At 44.1% G+C, this 20,862-nt stretch overlaps 1 protein-coding gene across 4 annotated transcripts; it reads right to left on the bottom strand.

Annotated features, from left to right (window-relative positions):
- Positions 1 to 2,125: 2,125 nt before the first annotated feature.
- On the bottom strand, positions 2,126 to 9,200 carry RPS10 (ribosomal protein S10). 4 transcript variants are annotated; one of them, XM_028509298.2, is made up of 6 exons: positions 9,096 to 9,200; positions 8,188 to 8,337; positions 7,809 to 7,998; positions 6,399 to 6,476; positions 3,031 to 3,086; positions 2,126 to 2,211 (listed from the first exon to the last, which is right to left on the bottom strand). In XM_028509298.2, exons 2-6 carry the CDS (start codon positions 8,335 to 8,337, stop codon positions 2,170 to 2,172), a joined length of 516 nt encoding a protein of 171 aa, XP_028365099.1. In that variant the 5' UTR covers positions 9,096 to 9,200; the 3' UTR covers positions 2,126 to 2,169. The 4 variants fall into 4 exon arrangements, with proteins under 4 accessions (XP_028365099.1, XP_028365100.1, XP_028365098.1 ...); XM_028509299.2 differs by having other exon boundaries at positions 7,809 to 7,980; positions 9,096 to 9,199; XM_028509297.1 differs by lacking the exon at positions 9,096 to 9,200 and adding an exon at positions 8,857 to 9,088 and having other exon boundaries at positions 7,809 to 7,980.
- Between the last annotated feature and the right edge of the window lie 11,662 nt (positions 9,201 to 20,862).

A 20,862-nucleotide genomic window follows, 5' to 3' on the forward strand; every position in this document is an offset into this window, starting at 1 on the left:
CACAGACTTAGAGCTGCTAGTGGCACCACCAATGAAGGGACTGTATTTTTCAGGGAAAGGAGACTTGTATCCATATTGGGAAGTTTGTTAATTTACAAAAAAATCTATCTTCAGCTGCCAGTTTCCAAACTTCCTTTAAGAATCTTTTGATGCCTTTTTTGTTGGTAGTATTGAGGGTGGGGGTTAACTGATAAACTATGGGCCTGGAGACCAACACTGGCAGATGCGCCAAAACTCCCCCAAAGCATTTGTTCAATGATGGACCAATGCAGGTGTCCAGGCAGGCCTATCTGTACCCCTCATAACCCACCCACCCCAAATGATTTTCTCAGGCACTTTTAATAGTGCATATTTGTTTCTCCCAGCTTTACTAAAAACAAACAAAAAAACCCCTTCATTTCTGGCATCAGTTTCACAACCAGACACCATCTGACATTTCTATTTTCCAGTGAAAGCTTTAAAATGCCCTGAATGGTCTTTCTCCCCAACACCCTCCACCCCCAGTCACTTCAGCCTTCACTCATCTTCCATAGCCCTACACTAACTTCTGTAGAATTCAGACCAAACACTACAATCCTTACACAGTATTTGGCATGGACTCAAGGTATAGCTTTGGTTTTGTTTTCCTAGACTGTGAGGTTCTTCAGGGCAAATTTCAAAGCTTGTTTTCCAGGGCACTTACTGGCACTGATCTCTGAACAGCTAATTAATTATTGATTGGCAGGGGTCATTCAATCTACCCAGGTGCAAGCAGAGGTTGGCAGGCAGCAAGAGCCACCACCACCTGCATGTTTTCATCTACAGGCTCTATCTCTACCTTGTACTGTAGATTCTTCAGGTTTTCCCAGCACCTATGGGTGGTTCTTTAAGAACACAATCTGGAATTAACCGAAATCACAAGGAAAGGGGTTGGCAAAAATCCCTAATTGAAAAATGGATGTTTTAGTGCCAGAAAATCACCAAGGCTATAGAGAAAACCCATCCACTTGCTCACTGGCCTTGATGTAAAACAGAAAGGCCAGGAGCTAATAACATTTCACAGTGGAATCCAGGTTAAACAATTACAAGGCGTGTGAACACGGGCAAACCACTTGACATCACTTGAGCCAGCAGTAAAAGTGGATAAAAAGCAATCTTTGGCAAGGAAGCACTGAAACAGCTTCCCCAAACACCACCTCTTTCTGCCAAAGCAAGCTTCCACTTATTGGTGGTTCAGATTCCAAAGCATACCTCCCAGCACCAAGTTTAAGTGCACAGTTGGAGTTGCCATTGGCTGCCACCTAGTGGTCACAATAAAAACTGCCTATTAAGTCTGAAGTGGCATGACAAAATCACCTGTGTAGTAGGTTGATCTCCCCCTTGTCTAATATCATCCAGCTTCATGTAATTCTTGGTTCACAGTACCCACAAATATAATCCCCAATTCCCAGGACAGCCCTTAAAAAGATCCCCTTCTATTAGCTACCAGTTTTGCTGGCTGGCCCAGAACTGCTGCCTCAAAAGCTTTGACCTCTACTTAGAAAACTCGTAATTATACTGCAACCATTTAGTCATGGTTTAATCTGCAAGTCAAGCCAAAGAAGGCTTTTTATCCAGCAAATCCAGCGAACCTGACTGCAGGTTATGCCCACCTTTCCTGACACTGCCAGGTATGTGGTGTTTTCAATGCAGGACCATAGAAAGGGTCCCATCAAACCTTTCTCTGGTACTTGTACCAAAACTGGACTCGGCCCCAAGGGATATCTCAACACCCTGCTCTTTTCTTGTCCATTAACTCGTATTTTGATATCCCCAAATAGGCACAAAATCTGTTCCAAGACCAACAAAATAGCAACTTCTCACCACACAGAGCTGAGCTGGCACGGCTGTCTGGTAAGATGTTCAGCTTTCCAACTGCTTCCCAGAAATGGTAACACATGGGACAGGACTCTGTAGGGAGGCATCTGCTGGAACAAAGTAAGCCCAAGGCAAAGCCAAGTACCACAGCTCTACAGAAACAAGTGATGTCACCCTGGGTAAGACAACTCCCAAAACCAACCCAGTCTTGCCCCATTTACATTCTGTCCCTTAGATCACTCCCATTCAAGCTCCCCACTGCAAACAAAACAGGGGCACACAACATTACTTTCTGACCACAAGTTTATTCAACACAAAATAACCCCTCCAACTTTACTGAGGTGGTTGACCACGTCCACGACCAAATCCGCCTCTCTGCAAGAGAAAGCACATGACATAAGTGTTAGCAGTAAGCCAGGGCACAGCAGGCCTTCTCTTCACTGGTGAGGCTGCCTCGCAGAGCGCAGGTCATAAACCCTAGCCTTACCTTACTGGCTATGGGGCCACATTCACCTCTCAGGCCTGTCTGCTCATTTGTAAAATGAGAATATGGATACCCACTCAAGAGTGTGCTCACATATACACACACATGTACGTACCAGCACAGGATAAGATCTTGTGTCTGCCATACGTACACAGCCCCTTTTCACTGTGCTGTGAAGCCCCGCCACAGAACAGCCATTGTCCCAGCAGCGACAGCCCAGGCCCCACGCAAACACTTGACCTGGATCAACTAGTCTCACAATTTTCTTGAGATAGCTACAATCATCTCTACTTTATAGCTGAAGAAACTGGGGCAGAGATCACACCCTCTGAAGGAAGATAGATTTGATTCCAGTCCATCTTGGTTCGAGAGCACTCTCAATCTCCAGCGACTCTCAGCCTTAAGTTTTGTTCATGAAGCTAATTAAAGGGATTATGATCATTATTAAAGAGACAGAAAAGACCACTATGCTACATATATAACAGTAATGATCTGTTAGACTTATTTCAGTAATTTACATACTGACAAAAAGTTCCCACACTGTCTTAATGTAAAAAATTTATTTGGAATTTGTGGTTTTGGGAGACAGGGAGAATGAAGGATGGCATCCACCACACTATACTACATCCCTACAACTTACAGACCCCCCACAGGGCTCAGGCCAGAGCAGTGACCGTTCATGGAGAGCAAACAGGGGAACGAATACTTACAAACTGGAATTCAGTTGCTGACCCAGCCCCAGCCTCAGCTTTCTTGTCAGCACCAGCTGGAATAAGAAATACCAATTTAGGTGGGCTGGAATGGGAGTAAAAGGGAGAAAACTGTACTTGAACAATGATTAAAATAAATAAATAAATAAATGCTAAATAATTTTCCAGTGGGGGAGTGGGGAAAAAGAAATACCAATTTAGATTCATCACAAGGTTTGATCTCCTGCAGATAAGTAACCCAACCCAATCTCGTGGAGAAAGCCATGTTAGCAAACAGACTCCAAGGAGTACAAGTAAATTACACCTTCTGAGCCACCTCTGCCCTCTCCTAGGGCAGCCTCCCTAAGTCTCCCTTCAAAACTCACAGCCCCAAAACTACTGCCTCCTCTAGGAAGGCTGCCCTGAGTACAAAGTCTGGATTGTGGGACCTTCCCATATGGCCCCAGAGGACCCTAATTTTCTACTGCTGGATCACTTACATGCTTTGGATCAGCACCTAGCTTACAAAGGGAACGAAATGAAGATAGAACTAAAAGGTAAAGGACACAATGGCCCACAGAAGCAAAAAGCAACTTTACCATGACCATGGGAAAGAAGCAAGATGAAAGATCTTGCTCTGCCCTATCCAGCAGCCAGTAGTCCAAAGATGTGTGTGTGTACAATAACATATCAGATTTTAAGATTTAAGAGAATACAAAATTTATTTTTTAAACTTATTATTAAAAAGATCTTATTTATTTTCAGAGAGGGGGAGGGGAGGAGGAAAAAAAAAAAGAAGAGATATCCTATCAGTTGCCTCTTGCACGCCCCCAACTGGGGACCTGGCCTGCAAGCCAGGCATGTGCCCTGACTGGGAATAGAACCAGTGACTGTCTGTTCACAGGCTACTGCTCAACCCACTGAGCGGCATCAGCCAGGGCAAGACTTAAGAGAATGAAAAATTTAAAAAGAAAGAGAATGCAAAATATCCCAATAATGTTTATATGGGTTAAAAAAAAATTCACCCCCTACAAAATCCTGGCATACATTAGTAGCCACTCTTCCCCTAACTTCTGGCAGGCACACTAATCTACCATTCTGTCTATAAATTTGCTTGGTAGACATTTCACACAAATGGAAGCATACAATAACAAAATTAACATTCACGCGAACTATGCGCATTTCAGTGTGGCCACTAGGAAATGTCATGGTTCATACTGAAGGGGTGGGGCGGTAGGTGAATATGAGTTCAGTGAACCTTATTCAAATAGGGGTCCCCCTCTGGCCCTTTTCAGACCACACTCACCACAAGGGGCTCACTTCCCTGCCCTCTGACCAGTAAGACAGTGCCTTCCCCATCTCTGTACCTTTGTACATGCTGATATCTTGCCTGAAACGCTCACTGTCCCTAAACTTGTGTACCCCTGAGGCTTGGTCCCAACTGTCACAATCCCGGTAGAACCATTCCCTGACTGATGCCCCACATGGTGTGACTTTTAATAAGAGCAGCCACTAACTTTCTCTAAGTGGAGAGCATGTTTGCCGGAGAAATTCATTTCTATGACCCTGTAAGTCTTCAGGTCAAGTGCTCCTCTCTATTTCACATACAAAGAATCAGAAACCACATCAACAGGGAGACAAGAGTGGTAAGTCAGTAAAAATTCCTTTTCATGCCTTGCTTTTATGTCACAATTTTCTTTCTGCAACAAAAGTGACTCTTTGAAACCAAACTGAACCCTCTCACTCCTCTGCAAACACCAATGGCTCCTCATCCCACCCCAGAATAAAAGCCCACATCGTCCTGTGGTCCACAGAGTCCATATCCAATTTTCCGACTGTCTTCTGATGTTTACACAAGCCAGGTGCTTCCCCCAGAGGGCCTTTACCTGAAATGCTCTTTCCCAAGATAGCCACTGGCTGGCTCCCCTTTACCTCCTTTTAGCTACTTGCTTAAATCTCATTTTTGCAAGGTTTTCCTGAAATCCCTATTAAAAATTACACCCCCCTTAATTTTTCCATGCAGCACTCATACCATTGGACACAGTATTGTGTTGACCAAAAATTTCATTTAGTTTTTTACATGCAATGGCTTTAGTAGTGCTTAGTTGTCTTTGATTTCATTCAAAACAATTTTTTGTTAGATTTTGTGACAGCTGTCATATCAGCATGCATTAAAAAAATTCAAAATCAATGAATTTTGGTGTAGCCATCTTAAAACTGAAGATCGGCCCTGGCTGGCGTAGCTCAGTGGATTGAGCTCGGGCTGTGAACCAAAGCATCGCAGGTTCGATTCCCAGTCAGGGCACATGCCTGGGTTGCAGGCCATGGCCCCCAGCAACCGCACAGTGATGTTTCTCTCCCTCCCTCCCCTCTCTAAAAATAAATAAATAAAATCCTAAAAAAACAAAACAAAAGAACAACAAAAAACCAAAAAAAAACCCCTGAAGATGGAAAAAAAAATGCAACACTTCTGGTATATTATGCTCTGTTATTTAAAGAAAGGGAAAAATGCAACTGAAATGCAAAAAAAGATTCGTGCAGTATATGGAGAAGGTACTGTGACTGATCGAACATGTCAGAAGTGGTTTGTGAAATTTCTTGGTACTATCGACATTCTGGCCAAATAATTTTTTGCTATGGGGTTGTCTTATGACCTGGAAGATGTTTAGCAGCACCCCTGGCCTCTACCCACTAGAACCCAAAAGCAGGAGATAGCCGACTTACTCAAAATATCCAAATCAATAAAATTGTTAGTGAAAATGAAAGATGTGTCCTTTATTTTACGGAAAACTAAATGGAGTTTTTGGCCAACCCAATACACACTTACTTTTCCATATCTGTCTCTTATCACTAAAATGCAAGTTCAATGAGAAGGGCCTTTTGTCTGGTATGTACATTACAGTCTCCCCAGCTCCTGGGACAGTGTGTAGCACACCACACGCATTAAATATACATTTGCCCAATTAACAAACACCTGTTGTTCCCAGTCAATGCGAGTATTTGCTATTTAGAAACAAGATTCTCTACTATTTTTGCAATAAGAAAACAACAAAGGTAATTTGAGCAGACCCTACCCTCAAGGAGCTTACAGTGCAGGAACACAACCACAAAATAAAACCATGTTGTTTTCTTGAAATTTTTCAATTTTGCTCTAGGTTAAAGGTCTTCAACTAAAGTCTGTCCCTAGCTCACAGGGTGATCCTCCCAATCCCCACTCATCAAATCCCTTCCTAAGGCAAGAAAGCACAAAAGACTCCAGCTGGAGACTGGAGAACGAAACCAAGGAACTTTCCAGTTACTGGCATCTTTGAAGGCTGAGCCCCAGCCAGGGCTGACTGAAAATCCAGAGATTCTACCCCAAAGCCCCACACAGACAACGCATTACTCACGGGGCACAGCGCTCCGTCTGTAAGTGTCTCTGTCAGCTTCCCCTCGTGTGAGTCTTGCAGGTCGCTCGCCCTCCAGACCTACACAAAGTAAACACACAGTGAACACAGGGCAGTATGGGAACTCTGTTCCCTTCAGGCCAAGAAAACTGGAATCACTCTCCTACTTTCATTGGACAGCTTAGTCATTACAAGTTAATGGGAACAGGAACTCCTATACCCAGAACTGCCAGCTAGAAACTTATCATTGACATTTTGGCTCTTCAGAGGCCCAGGAAAACTCATTCTTAATTAGAATGCGACACATCTGCAAAAGGATTGCTTTGTTCTACTGTATTTCTCAATATAAATGCACATTTTCCAATTACTTGGCAAATTTGGGTATTCAGCTATTTCTACAAACATTTCAATAGCCAAAACTTTGAAATTGATCTGTCTCTAAAGTGGAAAACTTCTTGTGCAAAGGAGGCATCACAGATGAAAGCCCCACCTCCAGTATTAAGTATATAAATATAGAGGCCACCAGAATCCATTCCTTCCCTGGGCTTCTCCACATACCTCCTTCAGGCTGTGGATACATTAAAACAGATTTTAAGGGTTACCTTAAAAGCATTCTCCGAAACAGTGGAAGTTTAATCTAGTATTTTCTCTACCCAGTTACCTTGGACCTTTAGATCTAGAGTCCATATGATTAAAATACAAACCATTCTTTTTAAAAGGCCTACTAAACTAAGAGTCTGTGGGGCACACAGAGACAATAGCAGCCCCCTTCCCCAAGTGATTCTAGATGCTGTTCTCTAGAACTTTTGCTCTAGAGTTACATAGCTGTTTAACTACCACCAGAATCCCCTAGGGAGCATTCATAAAAATAGACTCCTGAGCTCCATGAAATCTCTCCACCACGGGAACCTGGACAGTCTGATGATCAGCCGTGTATAGGAATCTCTGCATCCCATATCATCACCTAGGACCACAAACTGCTCTTCCTACAAAGGTTCTTATGACAAGTTTTTTCAGAACCTAAGGAAATCATAAGCTGGACAAAAATGCAACGGTGAGCAAGCAGATAATTTGCCTTCTCCCCTAAGCATATCCTTTCACATTGTGATCCCCCTGAAAAAGTTACTCAATGCCCTACCACACGTGCCTGGCCACAGACTAATAATCTATTTAATGCCATCTCCCCAGATAACCTGAGCGCCTGACTCCAGTTCCATTGCAAGTCCCATGCTAGAGGACAGAGGTTCCAGGACTTGACCCAAGGTCCTGTATGCCAGAGTCCCTCTACAGGCGACACCAATGGTGACCATTTCTGCCCCACAAATAAAAAACCCACCATTTCACACATAACCCTCCTCCCAGAAAGAGCAGCTGCAAAACAGGCTGTTAGAGGTATTTATTTGGGCACCATACCTTTGGGCCTTGGTCTGCCAGTCTCAGGCCGGCTACGGCGCAAAGTGGCAGGCACGATCTCAGGGGGCAGGTGGAGGTAATCTCGGAGATACTGGATGCCCTCGTTGGTAAGGTACCAGTAGAAATGTCTCCAGGCAAACTGTTCCTTTACGTAGCCTCGTGATTTGAGAGACTGTAAGACAGAAAAGTACTGTTGAGATGTAACTAGAGACTTGGAACTAGAAACCCAGTGCAAAGGGAAGCTAAACTGCATAGAATACAAGTCTTCCCTTCCAGGCAGCAAGAAGCTCTGGCTGTCCTGACCTCCCCTTGGAATTTGCCTTCAACAGCAGTGGAAAACCCCTCCATCTGCACCCCACTCCAGCAGCCCCCCAGCTACCTGCATGGCCTTCATGACGTGAAGATTAGGCACGTTCTTGTCTGCCAGCTCGGGGTGTTTAGGCATGTGCACATCCTTCTTTGCCACCATCACTCCCTCCTTAAAAAGGAGTTCATAAATGGCAATACGGTTCTTCTTGGGCATCAACATCTGCGGGAAGAAAGTGATCACCAAGGGCCAGGGTTCAGAAACCGAGTTCATGACCCCAAAACAACCACACAAAATCACTGTCTAGTAAGTGGAAGTTTCAAACACAAAAATACGTTAAACATGTAGGAAGCAGGAATTCCAATTCCTTAGACTGAAACCTACCCTTTACCAGCTCCCACCTCCAGCCCCAAAAACATTTCAGGTGAGAAGTTGCCAGGACATTAAAACGGCATACATATTCATTCCAAACTTTCACCCTTAAAACCACAAAGGTATGATGGGGGACTCATCGACTCTACAAGCGGGACGGCGCGGCTATATTTTTTAGCTACGCAGGGAGAGGCCAGAGCCGTCTTATTTGTGACAGGCCGCTGAACCCACACCAAGGGACTAAAGTCTTCGCAGCCTCATTTTCTATAGTCCCAAGGCCAAGCGAGGAGGCAACCAGGGTGAGGCGGCTTTCTTCCCCCAAGCAAAAGCGTGCAAGCGGGGTGCAGCCCCCTAGCCTCGCCCACAGACCTCACCAAGCAAGAGCTTCATCCTCCAGTACTAGGCCCTCCGCCATCGAGACGCCAATCTTTGCCCACAGAGCCCTGATACCCCCACGAACTGCGCCTCTGGCACTTCTTTCTACTCAGAAATGGGCCTACGGGCTGCAGGAGAGGGACCTCCGCCCCGACCCTGGAGAAGCGCAGCTACCACGGCGGCGAGCGAGCCAGGATGGAAGCCGATAGAATCCATTCTCTAGAGGAACTCACCGCAACAACTGCTGTGGACCGGCCCGGAGCTGAAAAGGAAAAGGCATGCGCAGCGCGGCGCGACGCCTCTTCCGGGCTGGCGTGCCCCGCCCCCCGTCAGGACCCGCGCTCTGCCCGGGGTGGCCTCGGAGGTGCCTGAGAGACTGGCTGTTCCGGACAGCCGCAAACCCTGACCTTGTTATGGACAGTGGCTTGTGGAAACTGCTGCAGGGAGTTTCTGAACCTACTTGCTTTGTCAGTACATGGTCACGTTTATGGGCAGGCCGTTTGGAAATAGGATACTTCTTTATTCCCATTGATAATTTAACTTAATACTGCGCAAGTAATACATGCAATTTGAGCGGAAAAAGAGGGAACATACAAAGTGATAACAATAACTATAATAAAAGACTAAAACAATCCAATCAATCAAAGAGAATTGTTACTAACATTTTGGTATATATTCTTCCAAACTCATACACACTCAAGCAAATGTATAAATGTATACACACACCCACGTATATTTGGTCTGGCACAAACAACGCCTCTTTTCATTACAAAATCATAAGCATGTAATTCTGTAACATAACAATATCATGCTCAAGCACACCATATGACATTTTAGGTGAAATGTTCAAATTAAAACTATAAATTATTAGACCCATATTGTTACCCTACCAGCCACACTCCAGCAGCCCTTATTTCTGCCAGACCCTGTATATGTATATATGAGGTCTGTCCAGAAAAAGTTCAAACGTTGTTAACATCATGGGAACCGTTTTCGAGACAGCTATGTAACCTAGCAGCCAAGGAGAGTGGACTGGAATGCACTTGCATGAATAATGATGACTTTGCTGTACTAGTCAGTGGGGCCAGTAGACACCCTTGAGTGTGCATATGTGTACTGTGTGACTGTGACATTCAAAATGACTTAGCAAGAAGAGCAACAAATCTGCATAAAATTTTGCTTTAAGCGTGAATATTCCTCCACAGAAACTATTCAGATGATTCAGAAGACCATAGCTATGGGCAACTGGTGATTGGAAGCTTCATCAGGACGACCTGCCTGTTCTAGTATCACGCCTAGTGCAGAGTTTTTTGGCAAAACATCAAATCACCCAGGTGACTCAGCCTCCCTACAGCCCAGATTTGACTTCCTGAGAATTCTGGTTTTTCCAAAAACTAAAATCACCTTTGAAAGGGAAGAGATTTCAGACGGTTGATGAAATTCAGAAAAATATGACAGGGTGATTCAGGAAAATACGACAGGGCAGCTGATGGCGATTGGGAAAACTGTATGCAGTCCCAAGGAGCCTACTTTGAAAGGGACTGAGGTGTCATTGTCCTACATACAATGTTTCTTGTATCTTGTATCTTCAATAAATATCTCTATTTTTCATAGTGCATGGCTGGATACTTTCTGGACAAACCTCATATATATTTTTTCACTCTGTGATTGGACATATATTAAACTCTTCAGTATTATAAGTAGCAATGCCACAGACCTCTGCACCCTTGCCCAGTAATTTACTTAGAATAAATTCCTGGAATTTAGTTGTTGAGTAACAAAGTATGTACAAATCTCACTGCTCTTTTAATTTGCTTTTCTTGGTTACTTCTGTGATTAACATTTTTTCTTTTCTTTTTAGGCATTTGTTTCTTCCATAAATTGTTCATTTCCATTATATGTTTTCTTATTGAGTTTTTTCCTATTGATTTGAATTCACTTTATGTGTTAAAGCTACTAACCTTTTGTCACATATTTTTTAAGAACTGCCCCCAGTTTTTCATTTGCCTTGATTTTTATGCTCTTTTGCAGAAGTTTTACATTTCTTTATACCCAAATCTCTATGGTTTCAGACTTTGGTACAATGCTTAAAAAGTTACTCCACACCTCATGACCATATAAGTATTCACTTAATATTTTTTCAAGTATTTTAGTGTTTCATTGTTTACAAATAAGTATTCAACAGTAGGGCAAGATGGGAAGAGCTCTGGGGATTGGCTGCACAGCACTGTGGATTCCCTGACATTGCTGAACAGCACACTTAAAAATGGTTAAGACAAATTTTATGTTATAAAACACTTTTTATGTTATGTATATTTTACCACAGTTTTAAAAATAAGCATTTATGACATGTTTACAGAAATTTAAAAAAAAGAAGCTTGGACATATGGACAAAGGAACATCATAATCTAAGGACCGGTCAAACAGATTTGGAAAAATACAATAAAACTTCTAGAAGTAAAAATGACAATGATTGAAATTTTATTTTATTTTATTCATGTTCTTTTATTCCTTATCCATGGATATTTTTTAATTGATTGATTTTAGAGAGAGAGAAAGAAGCGGGGAGAGAGAGAGATAGAGAAACATTGATGTGAGAGAGAAACATCAATCAGTTGCTTGCTGTACACGACCTGACCAGGAATCAGACCCAAAACCTTTTGGTAGAACAGGATGATGCTCCAAACAACTGAGCCACCTTCCCAGGACCAAAAGGATTGAAATATTAAGAATAATAAATAGTAGATTTGACACACTTAAAGAGAAAAATTAGTGAAATGGAAGATGAAAGTTTTTTTAACAAATATTTATAATTCAGTCCAGAGATAAAAAGAGAGGGACTGTTCGAAAGACAGGGTAAGAGGTATGAAGAACAGAGTGAGAATGTCTAATATATGTCTAAGCAAAGTCTCTTAAGGAAATAATAGAGAATGTAGGAAAGTGACACTGTCAGAATATTTTCCAGAATTATTGGAAGATAACACACTTCATATTCATTGCTCTTACAAAATCCAAGTTGAGATTTCATAAGAGCAATGAAAATAAGAACAGATCCATGTCTAAACATGTCATAATGAAGTTGCAGAACATCAAAGACAAAGAGAAGATCTTAAAAGCAGCCAGCAGGAAAAGACAGGTGTGACTGCTCACTCCCTAACAGCAACCCTGGAGTGCACTCCACTGCATCTTCTCTTTCAGCAGCTTGAAATCCTCCAATGACTCCCCAGTTCACTTACAAAAATACTCAAAGTCTTTATGTCTTAATTTTTTATGTTTAAATCTTTGATTCTCCTAGAATATTTTCTGATGTAAAAGTTTTCCCTCTAAAGGGTCCTCCAGTATCTCAACATCCTTTCCTCAATAAGCTATGCTTCTATTAATCGGAAATACCACTAAATGGTTCATGAGAGATGAATTCAGTTTTAGATTTTGTTGCATTTGTGCCTGTGAGACACACTGGTGAAAACAGCCAGAATAATTTTAGATAAAGAACTCAGGTCCTGCCCAAGTGGCTCAGTTGGTTGGAGTATCATCCTATACACCAAAGAGTTGTGAGTTCAATTCCCAGTCAGGGCATATACCTAAGCTGCAGTTTGATCCCCAGTTAGGGCACATACTTAGGTTGTGGACACATATGGGAAGCAATTGATTGATGTTTCACTCTCTCTCCCTTCCTCTCTCTAAAATCAATAAAAACATATCCTTGGGTGAGGATTAAAAAAAAACAAAACTCAGAATTTGTCTTGTGGGAGAAAGTTGGGTGAGATCAGGTAAGGGAATCATCTAAGACCCTGTGAAGATCTGAGACCACCTACAGAGGGAGTGGAGGAGTGACAAGAGGATGAGGAGGGATCTCACAGCACTTCCCAGCTCACCTAGGATGGCATTCCTGTGGGTACCTCCATACCCGGCTGGAACTGTCTTATAGGGAAGGACCCATGCCTTTCTCTTCTCTCGGGGTCCTCTCCAGCAGTTACTACAATGTCTCACACATATTAAATATACTTAATAAATGTTTCATGAGTAAATAGAAACCTTATGGATAGCAGAGGAGATTGGAGGTTGACGAGTAAGGAAGGAGGACACACGAATAAAAATGCCTCTGACACTACAAAAGACTTCTCAGAGGACAGTTCGTCCTTGAGTTCACTGAGCTCCGAGCAGCTGTCAGGCTCTGAGCACCAGGTGGTGGGGCAAGGGTGGGGACTGAAACACTCACGGCTCAGACACCAAGCGAGAAATACCTCTGTAATGTGCTGGGAACGATGAAGAAAACCATAAGGTGTGGTGATAGAGAGTACTGGGGAGTAAGGTGGTGACTTTTCAACTGCAACCTGTGGAGGAGTGAAACTTAGGTTGAGAAACAGGGAAACAATGCCTGTGAGAGGCCTTACTGTGGAGGGGGCTTGAACTGAATGGCAGCCAGCATGGCGGAGACAAGGTTAACAAGGCAACTTTGACAGACACACTGGCCTCAGGAAGGAGTTAGGACTTTCATTCAAAGTGCAATGAAAAACCACAAAAAGGTTTCATGCAGTAGTGACAGAATCAGATGCATGTTTTAAAGAGATTACCCTTATAAAGACCAACCCCATTTTTACCACTTCCACCCTATATTATGCATGAAATATAGGTATATTACCTGCCATGTGTTAAAGACACACACACACACAGGACCCAAAAAATCAAAAACTGAGGTTGAGAGAAATACATGTGTCTTACCCAAGGACACAGAGGTAAGGTATGAAGGATCTGGACTCTGACTGCTGAGCCGGTGGCTTCCCCACTGCCTTCAACTGACACTCTGCAATGGGTCTTTCAGCTGGGGCCAAGGTCAGGGGCAGGGAGCCAAAACCCAGAATTCAGAGCAGAGAGAGGAGGGGCTTTGGCTCCCTGGGGTCTGCTGCCCATTAGAATCCTTTGGAAAGCTTTTAAAAATCCACTCATCCAGGCCACACCCCAGATCCATTAAGTTGGACTCTGCAGGTGGGGCATTTTACTTTTTAATTTTTCTTGATATACATGTAATACTACATGTGATATACATGGAGTAAAATATGTACAGATTCCTTTTTTAAATATATTTTATTGATTATGCTATTACAGTTGTCCCATTTCCCCCTTTACTCCCCTCCACCCTGTATACCCTCTCCCACCCACATTCCCCTCCTTTAGTTCATGTCCATGTGTCATAAGTTCTTGAGCTTCTACATTGCCCATACTATTCTTGCCCTCCCCCTATTTTCTACCTACCATCTATGCTACTTATTCTCCATACCTTTTTCCCCTCTCTCCTCCTCCCACTCCCCTGTTGATAACCCTCCATGTGATCTCCATTTCTGTAGTTCTGTTCCTGTTCTAGTTGTTTGCTTAGTTTCTTTTGGTTTTGTTTTAGGTGTGGTTGTTAATAATTGTAAGTTTGCTGTCATTTTACTATACTTGTTTTTTTATCTTCTTTTTCTTAGATAAGTCCCTTTAACATTTCATAGAATAAGGGCTTGGTGATGATGAACTCCTTTAACTTGACCTTATCTGGGAAGCACTTTATCTGCCCTTCCATTCTAAATGAAAGCTTTGCTGGATAGAGCAATCTGGGATGTAGATCTTTGCCTTTCATGACTTGGAATACTTCTTTCCAGCCCCTTCTTGTTTGTAAGGTCTTTTTTGAGAAATCAGCTGACAGTCTGATGGGAACTCCTTTGTAGGTGACTGTCTCCTTATCTCTTGCTGCTTCTAGGATTCTCTCCTTCATTTTTACCTTGGCTAATGTAATTATGATGTGCCTTGGTGTGTTCCTTCTTGGGTCCAGCTTCTTTGGGACTCTCTGAGCTTCCTGGACTTCCTGGAAGTCCATTTCCTTTGCCAGAATGGAGGAGTTTTCCTTTATTATTTGTTCAAATAAGTTTCCCACAATTGTTGTTCTTCCTCTTCTCCTTCTGGTACCCCTATAATTTGGATGTTGGCACATTTAAAGATGTCCTGGAGGTTCCTAAGCCTCTCCTTACCTTTTTAAATTCTTATTTCTTCATTCTTTTCTGTGTGGTTGTTTCTTTTTTCCTTCTGGCCCACTCCATTGATGTGAGACCCAGCTTTCTTTCCATCACTATTGGTTCCCTGTGTATTTTTCTTCATTTCACTTATTGTAGCCTTAATTTTTTCATCTAATTTGCGACCAGAATCAACCAATTCTGTGAGCTTCCTGATCACCAGTGTTTTGAACTGTGCATCTGATAGGTTGGCTATCTCTTGGTCGTTTAAAAGTATGGTTCTGGGGCTTTGATTTGTTCTCCTGTTTGAGCCATTTCTCTCTCTGTTTTGTTTGTTTGTTTGTTTGTTTGTTTGTTTGGTCTGGTCGTGCCTGTTATGGTGAGGGGCGGAACCTTAGGTGTTCAGCAGGGCGGGCCACCCCAGTTGCTGGGTTGTGACATTGTATGTGGGGGTGGGGTTGAGAGGGAACAATGGCACTCTGTTCTCCGTGAGACCTCAGTTCCTTCTGCTGCTTCCCCCGAGCAAACTGGGCCCCTCTGGTGCCAATTCCCATGTGGGTGGGCTTGTGCACGCTGTGGGACTTTCTGAGGACCTCTCCTGTGAGACTCGGTGTCTCTCCGTGCACCTCAACTCCCACAGGTGTCCTCAATCAGTGCCCCAAGGCTCTATTTCCCAGCGCTGGGATCCTGGGTTGCACACACTGCTTTGCTTCACAATCACCGCCTCACTGGGTCTGCTGGTTGCCACCCCTCGGCTGGGGTCTGCTAGCTGCCACTTGCGCACTCAGTGTCTGCCCGCTGCGGTCTTTCTCTGCTCTCCGCACTGCGACCCGCACCTGGCTGCGACGCGCGCCTGGCTGCCAGACTCTGCCCCTCCTACCAGTCTGAATGAACGGGTCTATTTCAACTTCTTGGTTGTCTGGCTTCCATTCAGATCAATTTTCTGTCAGTTCTGGATGTTATTCTGTTTCTAAATTGTTGTTGTCCCTATCTTGGCTGTACAAGGAGGTACGGTGTGTCCACCTAAGCCTCCATCTTGGCCGGAAGTCAATAACACATTATTAAACAATGAATGTGTTCACAATGAAATCAAGGAAGAAATCAAAAGTTACCTGAGTAGCTTCAAAGTGGGTAACTGGAAGCAGAACTTGCAGGCCATCTACCAGTGCTTCGTGTGGTGCGGAACTGCAGAGGCCCACAAGCGCAAGGTGAGACCCATTCCACCCCCACCCCTGGAAACTGCGGGCTGGGCTGGGAGCCAGAGCAGAGCAACCGGGCGGGCCAGCACGGGTGGAGTTGTTTCTGGTCCCGGTTGGGGGAGAGAGGGAAAGGGCAGGGAGGGCTTGTTGGCCTCCCGGGGACCCTCGTGGCACAGATTCTTTTTTTTTTATTCATTCCTTTTAGAGAGAGAGGAAGGGAGAGAGAGAGAATACCCCAGAAGCTTCCCTGCTCAGAGTCAATGCCCCACCCACCCCCATCCCAGGCACACACCGTTCTGACCGATGTCACCAGTGTCATTTGTGTCTGGCCACCCACCTGTCTCCATCATTAGGTCTGTGAGACTCCATGGCAGAGACATCTGTGTTACTTTTGTGGCTGAGTGGCATTCCACTGTATAGATATACCAAAATCTATTTATCCATTTGTCCGTTGACAGACATCTAAGTTGTTTCTAGGGTTTGGCCATTATAAATAAAGCTATTACCCATTTTTACACTTGTCTCCTGGTGGACATGGGTGTTGAGCAGGCATCATTGGAACTGCTGTTAAACAGAGAACCATGGGCCCAAAATGTCTCCACTCATGTTAAAAGCCCATTAATACCAAACCTGGAGTTAATACCTAACCTATTTGCAGTTTCAGCCTCTCCCAGGAGTGGGATTTTAATCCAATCAGTTTGGAATTTTCTCTCCCCCTCCCCTAAGGTGTCCTTGCCTAAAATAATCCGTTCCAAATTTTAGTCTCTCCCTCTTTCTGTCTATACAAACCTTCCATTTTGTACAGCCCCTCAGAGTGCCCTTCTGTTTAGTAGATGGGATGCTGCTCCATTCATGAATCACTTATTAAGACCATTAGATCCCCAGATTTAGCTGGCTGAATTTTGTGTTTTTAACACCACTGACTCTGAGGAATCTATAAACTCCTGAGGACCACTGCTGAAGATGGAAGTCAGGGTCTTGGTCCCCAGGGGCACCTGGAGTCCCCCCAGGGTGGAAATGAGTGAACTACGGCTTGTGAAGATTTTCTGGCTGTAGTTCCTTTCTGCTTGAGGTTCCAGAACCTTTAATAAAATCTGTGTCACAGCAGGAATGGAGGGAGAGCTGCAGAGCAGCGCCTCCTCTGGCCAGCACAGTGGTCTCCCTCTCTCTGTGGCCAGGAACAGGGTGGAGGGAACCCTTTCACGGCCCAGGTAGGGTGATGCCCTGGCTGTGTCAACAGTCAACCAGACATTCCTCAACAGCCACAGGGGCCTCACTGGCCCCACATCTTCCTTCACCACATCTAGAATAGCTTCTTAATTCTGTAGCATGTTATCTCCCCCCACTCTTGAAAAACCTCTTCAAAAGAGCCATCTGTGCTGTGAATTTTCATTTTTAGCTCCCACAGCATGTGAGAGTCTGTGATGAGTAGGCAGATGACTGCTGATACATTCCCCCCCCACACACACGTCACTCGCAACTGACCATGGGGCTGAGGGTGTGATTTCCCCTCTAAATGGAGGCTGACCATCCCCTCCACATGGGCAAACCTCACCCTGGACAACCCCTCTCTCAGTAACTGCCACCTCTGCCTGTCATTGGTTTAGGAAGTTCCTCTGAACTCACCTACCTGAAGCTGCCATGAGTATCTTCCTGAATTATTTGATAATGACCAGTGTTGGGGTATAGGAACTGGTCTGCATGGCAGTGGCGAAGGTAGCCCAGCCCCTGATTCAGAAATCCAGCAGGAGCAACTTGGCACATAGAAAGTGGGCCCACAGATTGGTTTTCCCATGGGGAATCAGGCCTGCATTGTACCTAAGCCACTTTGAAACTTGCTTTTTGCTAAAACTCCCTCACCCTGAATTGAGGCAGCAAATGTTTACTGCATATCTTTAGAGTAACTTCCTAAAATCTGTACTAAACCTCTCAAGTATGGAGTGTAACCAGTTCAGCCACTTTTCCCCTTGCATTTGCAGCATCCTTTTCTTTGTAGTAATTAGCAACATCCTCTCCTTTGTTATCTGTAAAAGGTACTCACATAAAGCAAACCTGTGCATAGTAAATGAGGACCATCCTTGGTGTAAGGTGAGCAGAAAAGCAATAAAAGCTTGTCCAGGCCAGGGTTGGGGCTCGCTCTCTCACTCAGAGGGTGGCTATGCCGTCTATTTTCTCCACAGGGCTTCTGCAGTCCGTGTGAATTTGTTCGTTGCAGCCACAACACACGGATCCCGCTGGCTGGAGTCCACATCATTAGGACAGAAACAGCAGGCAGAGTTCCAGGACTGCCACATGCTTACAGCCTGTTGGATCTGTCACCCTGCATCCCTGCTCTTGAGGATGCCACAGGGATGAGCCACGTTGCTGTCAAGGTCTGACGTATCCAGTACTGGTAAAGCTCTGAGCACTTCTCACACTCCCTTGTTTTCTCTTTAGTTGCCTAACTACATCTTCAAGTGCTCAGTGTTTTGGGAAAACTGAGGCATATACATAGAAAATGAAAGTTTGGATGTCAGGTCCATGAGGGCAAGGATTTCTGCCAGGGGTGCTCACAGCTGGGGCCCCAGCAGCATGGAACAGTGCATGCAGGGGTGGCTCAGTAAAGATTTCTTAGCCCTGGCTGGCATAGCTCAGTGGATTGAGCGCGGGCTGGGAACCAAAGTGTCCCAGGTTCAATTCCCAGCCAGGGTACATTCCTAGGTTGCAGGCCATAACCCCCAGCAACCGCACATTGATGTTTCTCTCTCTCTCTCTCTCTCCCCCCTCTCTCTCTCCCCCTCTCTCTCCCTCTCCCCCTCCCTCCCTTCCCTCTCTAAAAATAAATAAATAAAATCTTTTAAAAAAAAAAAGATTTCTTAAGGAAATGAATGAGGCTTATGGTGCATTTTTGGTTCTGAAACTCTTACCTCATGTCATCTTCCTACTGAGCCTTTTTCCTCAGCATAGTCCTCCAGGACCAGCAAGGGAGCCACTCTACTTGGGAGAGTTTCCCCTCCATGGCTGGCCTTGCGGTTGAGAGCACAGGCTCAGGAGCTGCCCAGCCAGCTGCACAGCGCAGTTCTGCCACTTTGTTGTTACGGGCCGTGGGTCAGTCTCTGAGCCCTTCTGTGCCTCCAGTTCCTCCTCTTTTCACCTCTTTTGTCACAATAGTGCCAAATTCATGGAGCTGTGGGGAGGATTCAAAAAGTTTCTGCAAGCCCTGGCAAGGTAGCTCAGTTGGTTAGTGCATCACGTGGATAGGCCAAGGTTGCAGGCTCAATCCCCAATTAGGGCACATACAAGAATCAACCAATGAGTGCATGACTATAAGTGGAACAACCAATTGATGTTTCTCTCTCTCTTTGAAATCAATAAATAAAAGTTTATTCAAGTGATGTGTTTGGAGTAGTGTCTTGTACATGGCAAGTGCACAAAAAGTGTTATTCATTAGTATTACTTTAATTTTTTAAATTTATTTTTTATGTCATTATCAAATAAAATCAGATACAGAAAATAAAGGTATAGCTTGGTGAATTTTTATAAGGCAAGTGCCTTTGTAACTACCACCCATGTCAAGAGCCAGAACTTTGCTATGCACGCCCGGGTTCCTGCCTGCCCCCATCCCAAGTGCAGCCCTGGCTCCCTCCAACAGCGCCCACCATTCTTACTCACAGCTCTCACTTCCTTCCATGGAGTGTTACCGCTCACATGTGTATCTCTACACAGTGGTTCAGTCCTGCTCGTTGATTTAAAAAAAAAATCACCTTGGTTGGCGTGGCTCAGTGGATTGAGAGCCGGCCTGTGGACTGAAAGGCAGCTGGTTCGGTTCCCAGTCAGGGCACATGCCTGGGTTGCAGGACAGGTCCCCAGTAGGGGGTGTGAAAGAGGCAAATGGTCACTGTTTCTCTCATATATCATGTTTTTCTCCCTCTCTTTCTCCCTCCTTTCTCCTCTCTTTAAAAATAAATAAATATTTAAAATCTTTAAAAAATCAATCTTATTGATGTATAATTTACACCCAAGAAAATTCACCAATTTTAAGTGTCCAATTAGATAAATGTTTGACAGTCATGTAACCACCAATCGCGATATAAGAACATTTCCATCATTTCCCAAAGTTTCCTTGTGCACGTGCCTTTACACCCCACCCCTCCCCGACTCCTGGCCCCAGGCAACCACTGATCTGTTTTTGTGAATAGCTTCTTTCACTCAGCATAATGGTTTCAAAACTCATCCATGCCATAGCCTGTATTGGTATTTCTTTCCTTTTTGTTGCCATGTAGTATTCCATTGAATGAATATATTACACTTGTTTATGTAGTCTTTTTTTAATGGACATTTAGGTTTTTATCAGTTTTGGGAAATCACAAACAAAACTACTATGCACACACAGGCTTTTGTATAGACAAATGGTTTCATTCTCACAGGAAAATACCCAGGAATAGAACTGCTAACTCATATAAGAGATGTGTGTCAAAACTGCTACGAAACTGTCCAACGGTTTTCCAGAGTGGCTGCACCATTTTATACTCTCATTAGCAATACATGAGAGTTCCAGTTGCTCTGCATCCTGTTAGCATTTAGAACTGTCACAGTTTTTAAAAATATTTATTAAATTTATTGGGGCATCATTAGTTAATAGGGTCTTATAGGTTGCAAGTGTATATTTGTATGATATGTCATCTGTATATTGCCCACTGCCTGAAGCCAAATCATCCTCCACCACCATATACTTGACCCCACCTACCCTTTACTGCCTCCTGTCACCCTTCCCTCTGGAACCACCACACTGTTCTCTGTGTCTGTGAGTTCCAGTTTTACGTACGTCCCACATA

Source organism: Phyllostomus discolor, chromosome 4 (genome assembly GCF_004126475.2).
Source record: "Phyllostomus discolor isolate MPI-MPIP mPhyDis1 chromosome 4, mPhyDis1.pri.v3, whole genome shotgun sequence".
NCBI classification, from domain to species: domain Eukaryota; kingdom Metazoa; phylum Chordata; class Mammalia; order Chiroptera; family Phyllostomidae; genus Phyllostomus; species Phyllostomus discolor.

Excerpts from the sequence above, each read along its gene's own strand:
- RPS10 (XM_028509297.1), bottom strand. The coding sequence starts at position 8,877 with ATGAAGCTCTTGCTTGGTGAG. Across the intron at positions 8,338-8,856 it reads TGAAGCTCTTGCTTGGTGAG|ATGTTGATGCCCAAGAAGAA; the intron begins GTCTGTGGGCGA and ends TTCTTCCCGCAG. Across the intron at positions 3,087-6,398 it reads CAGACGGAGCGCTGTGCCCC|CTGGTGCTGACAAGAAAGCT; the intron begins GTGAGTAATGCG and ends TTCTTATTCCAG.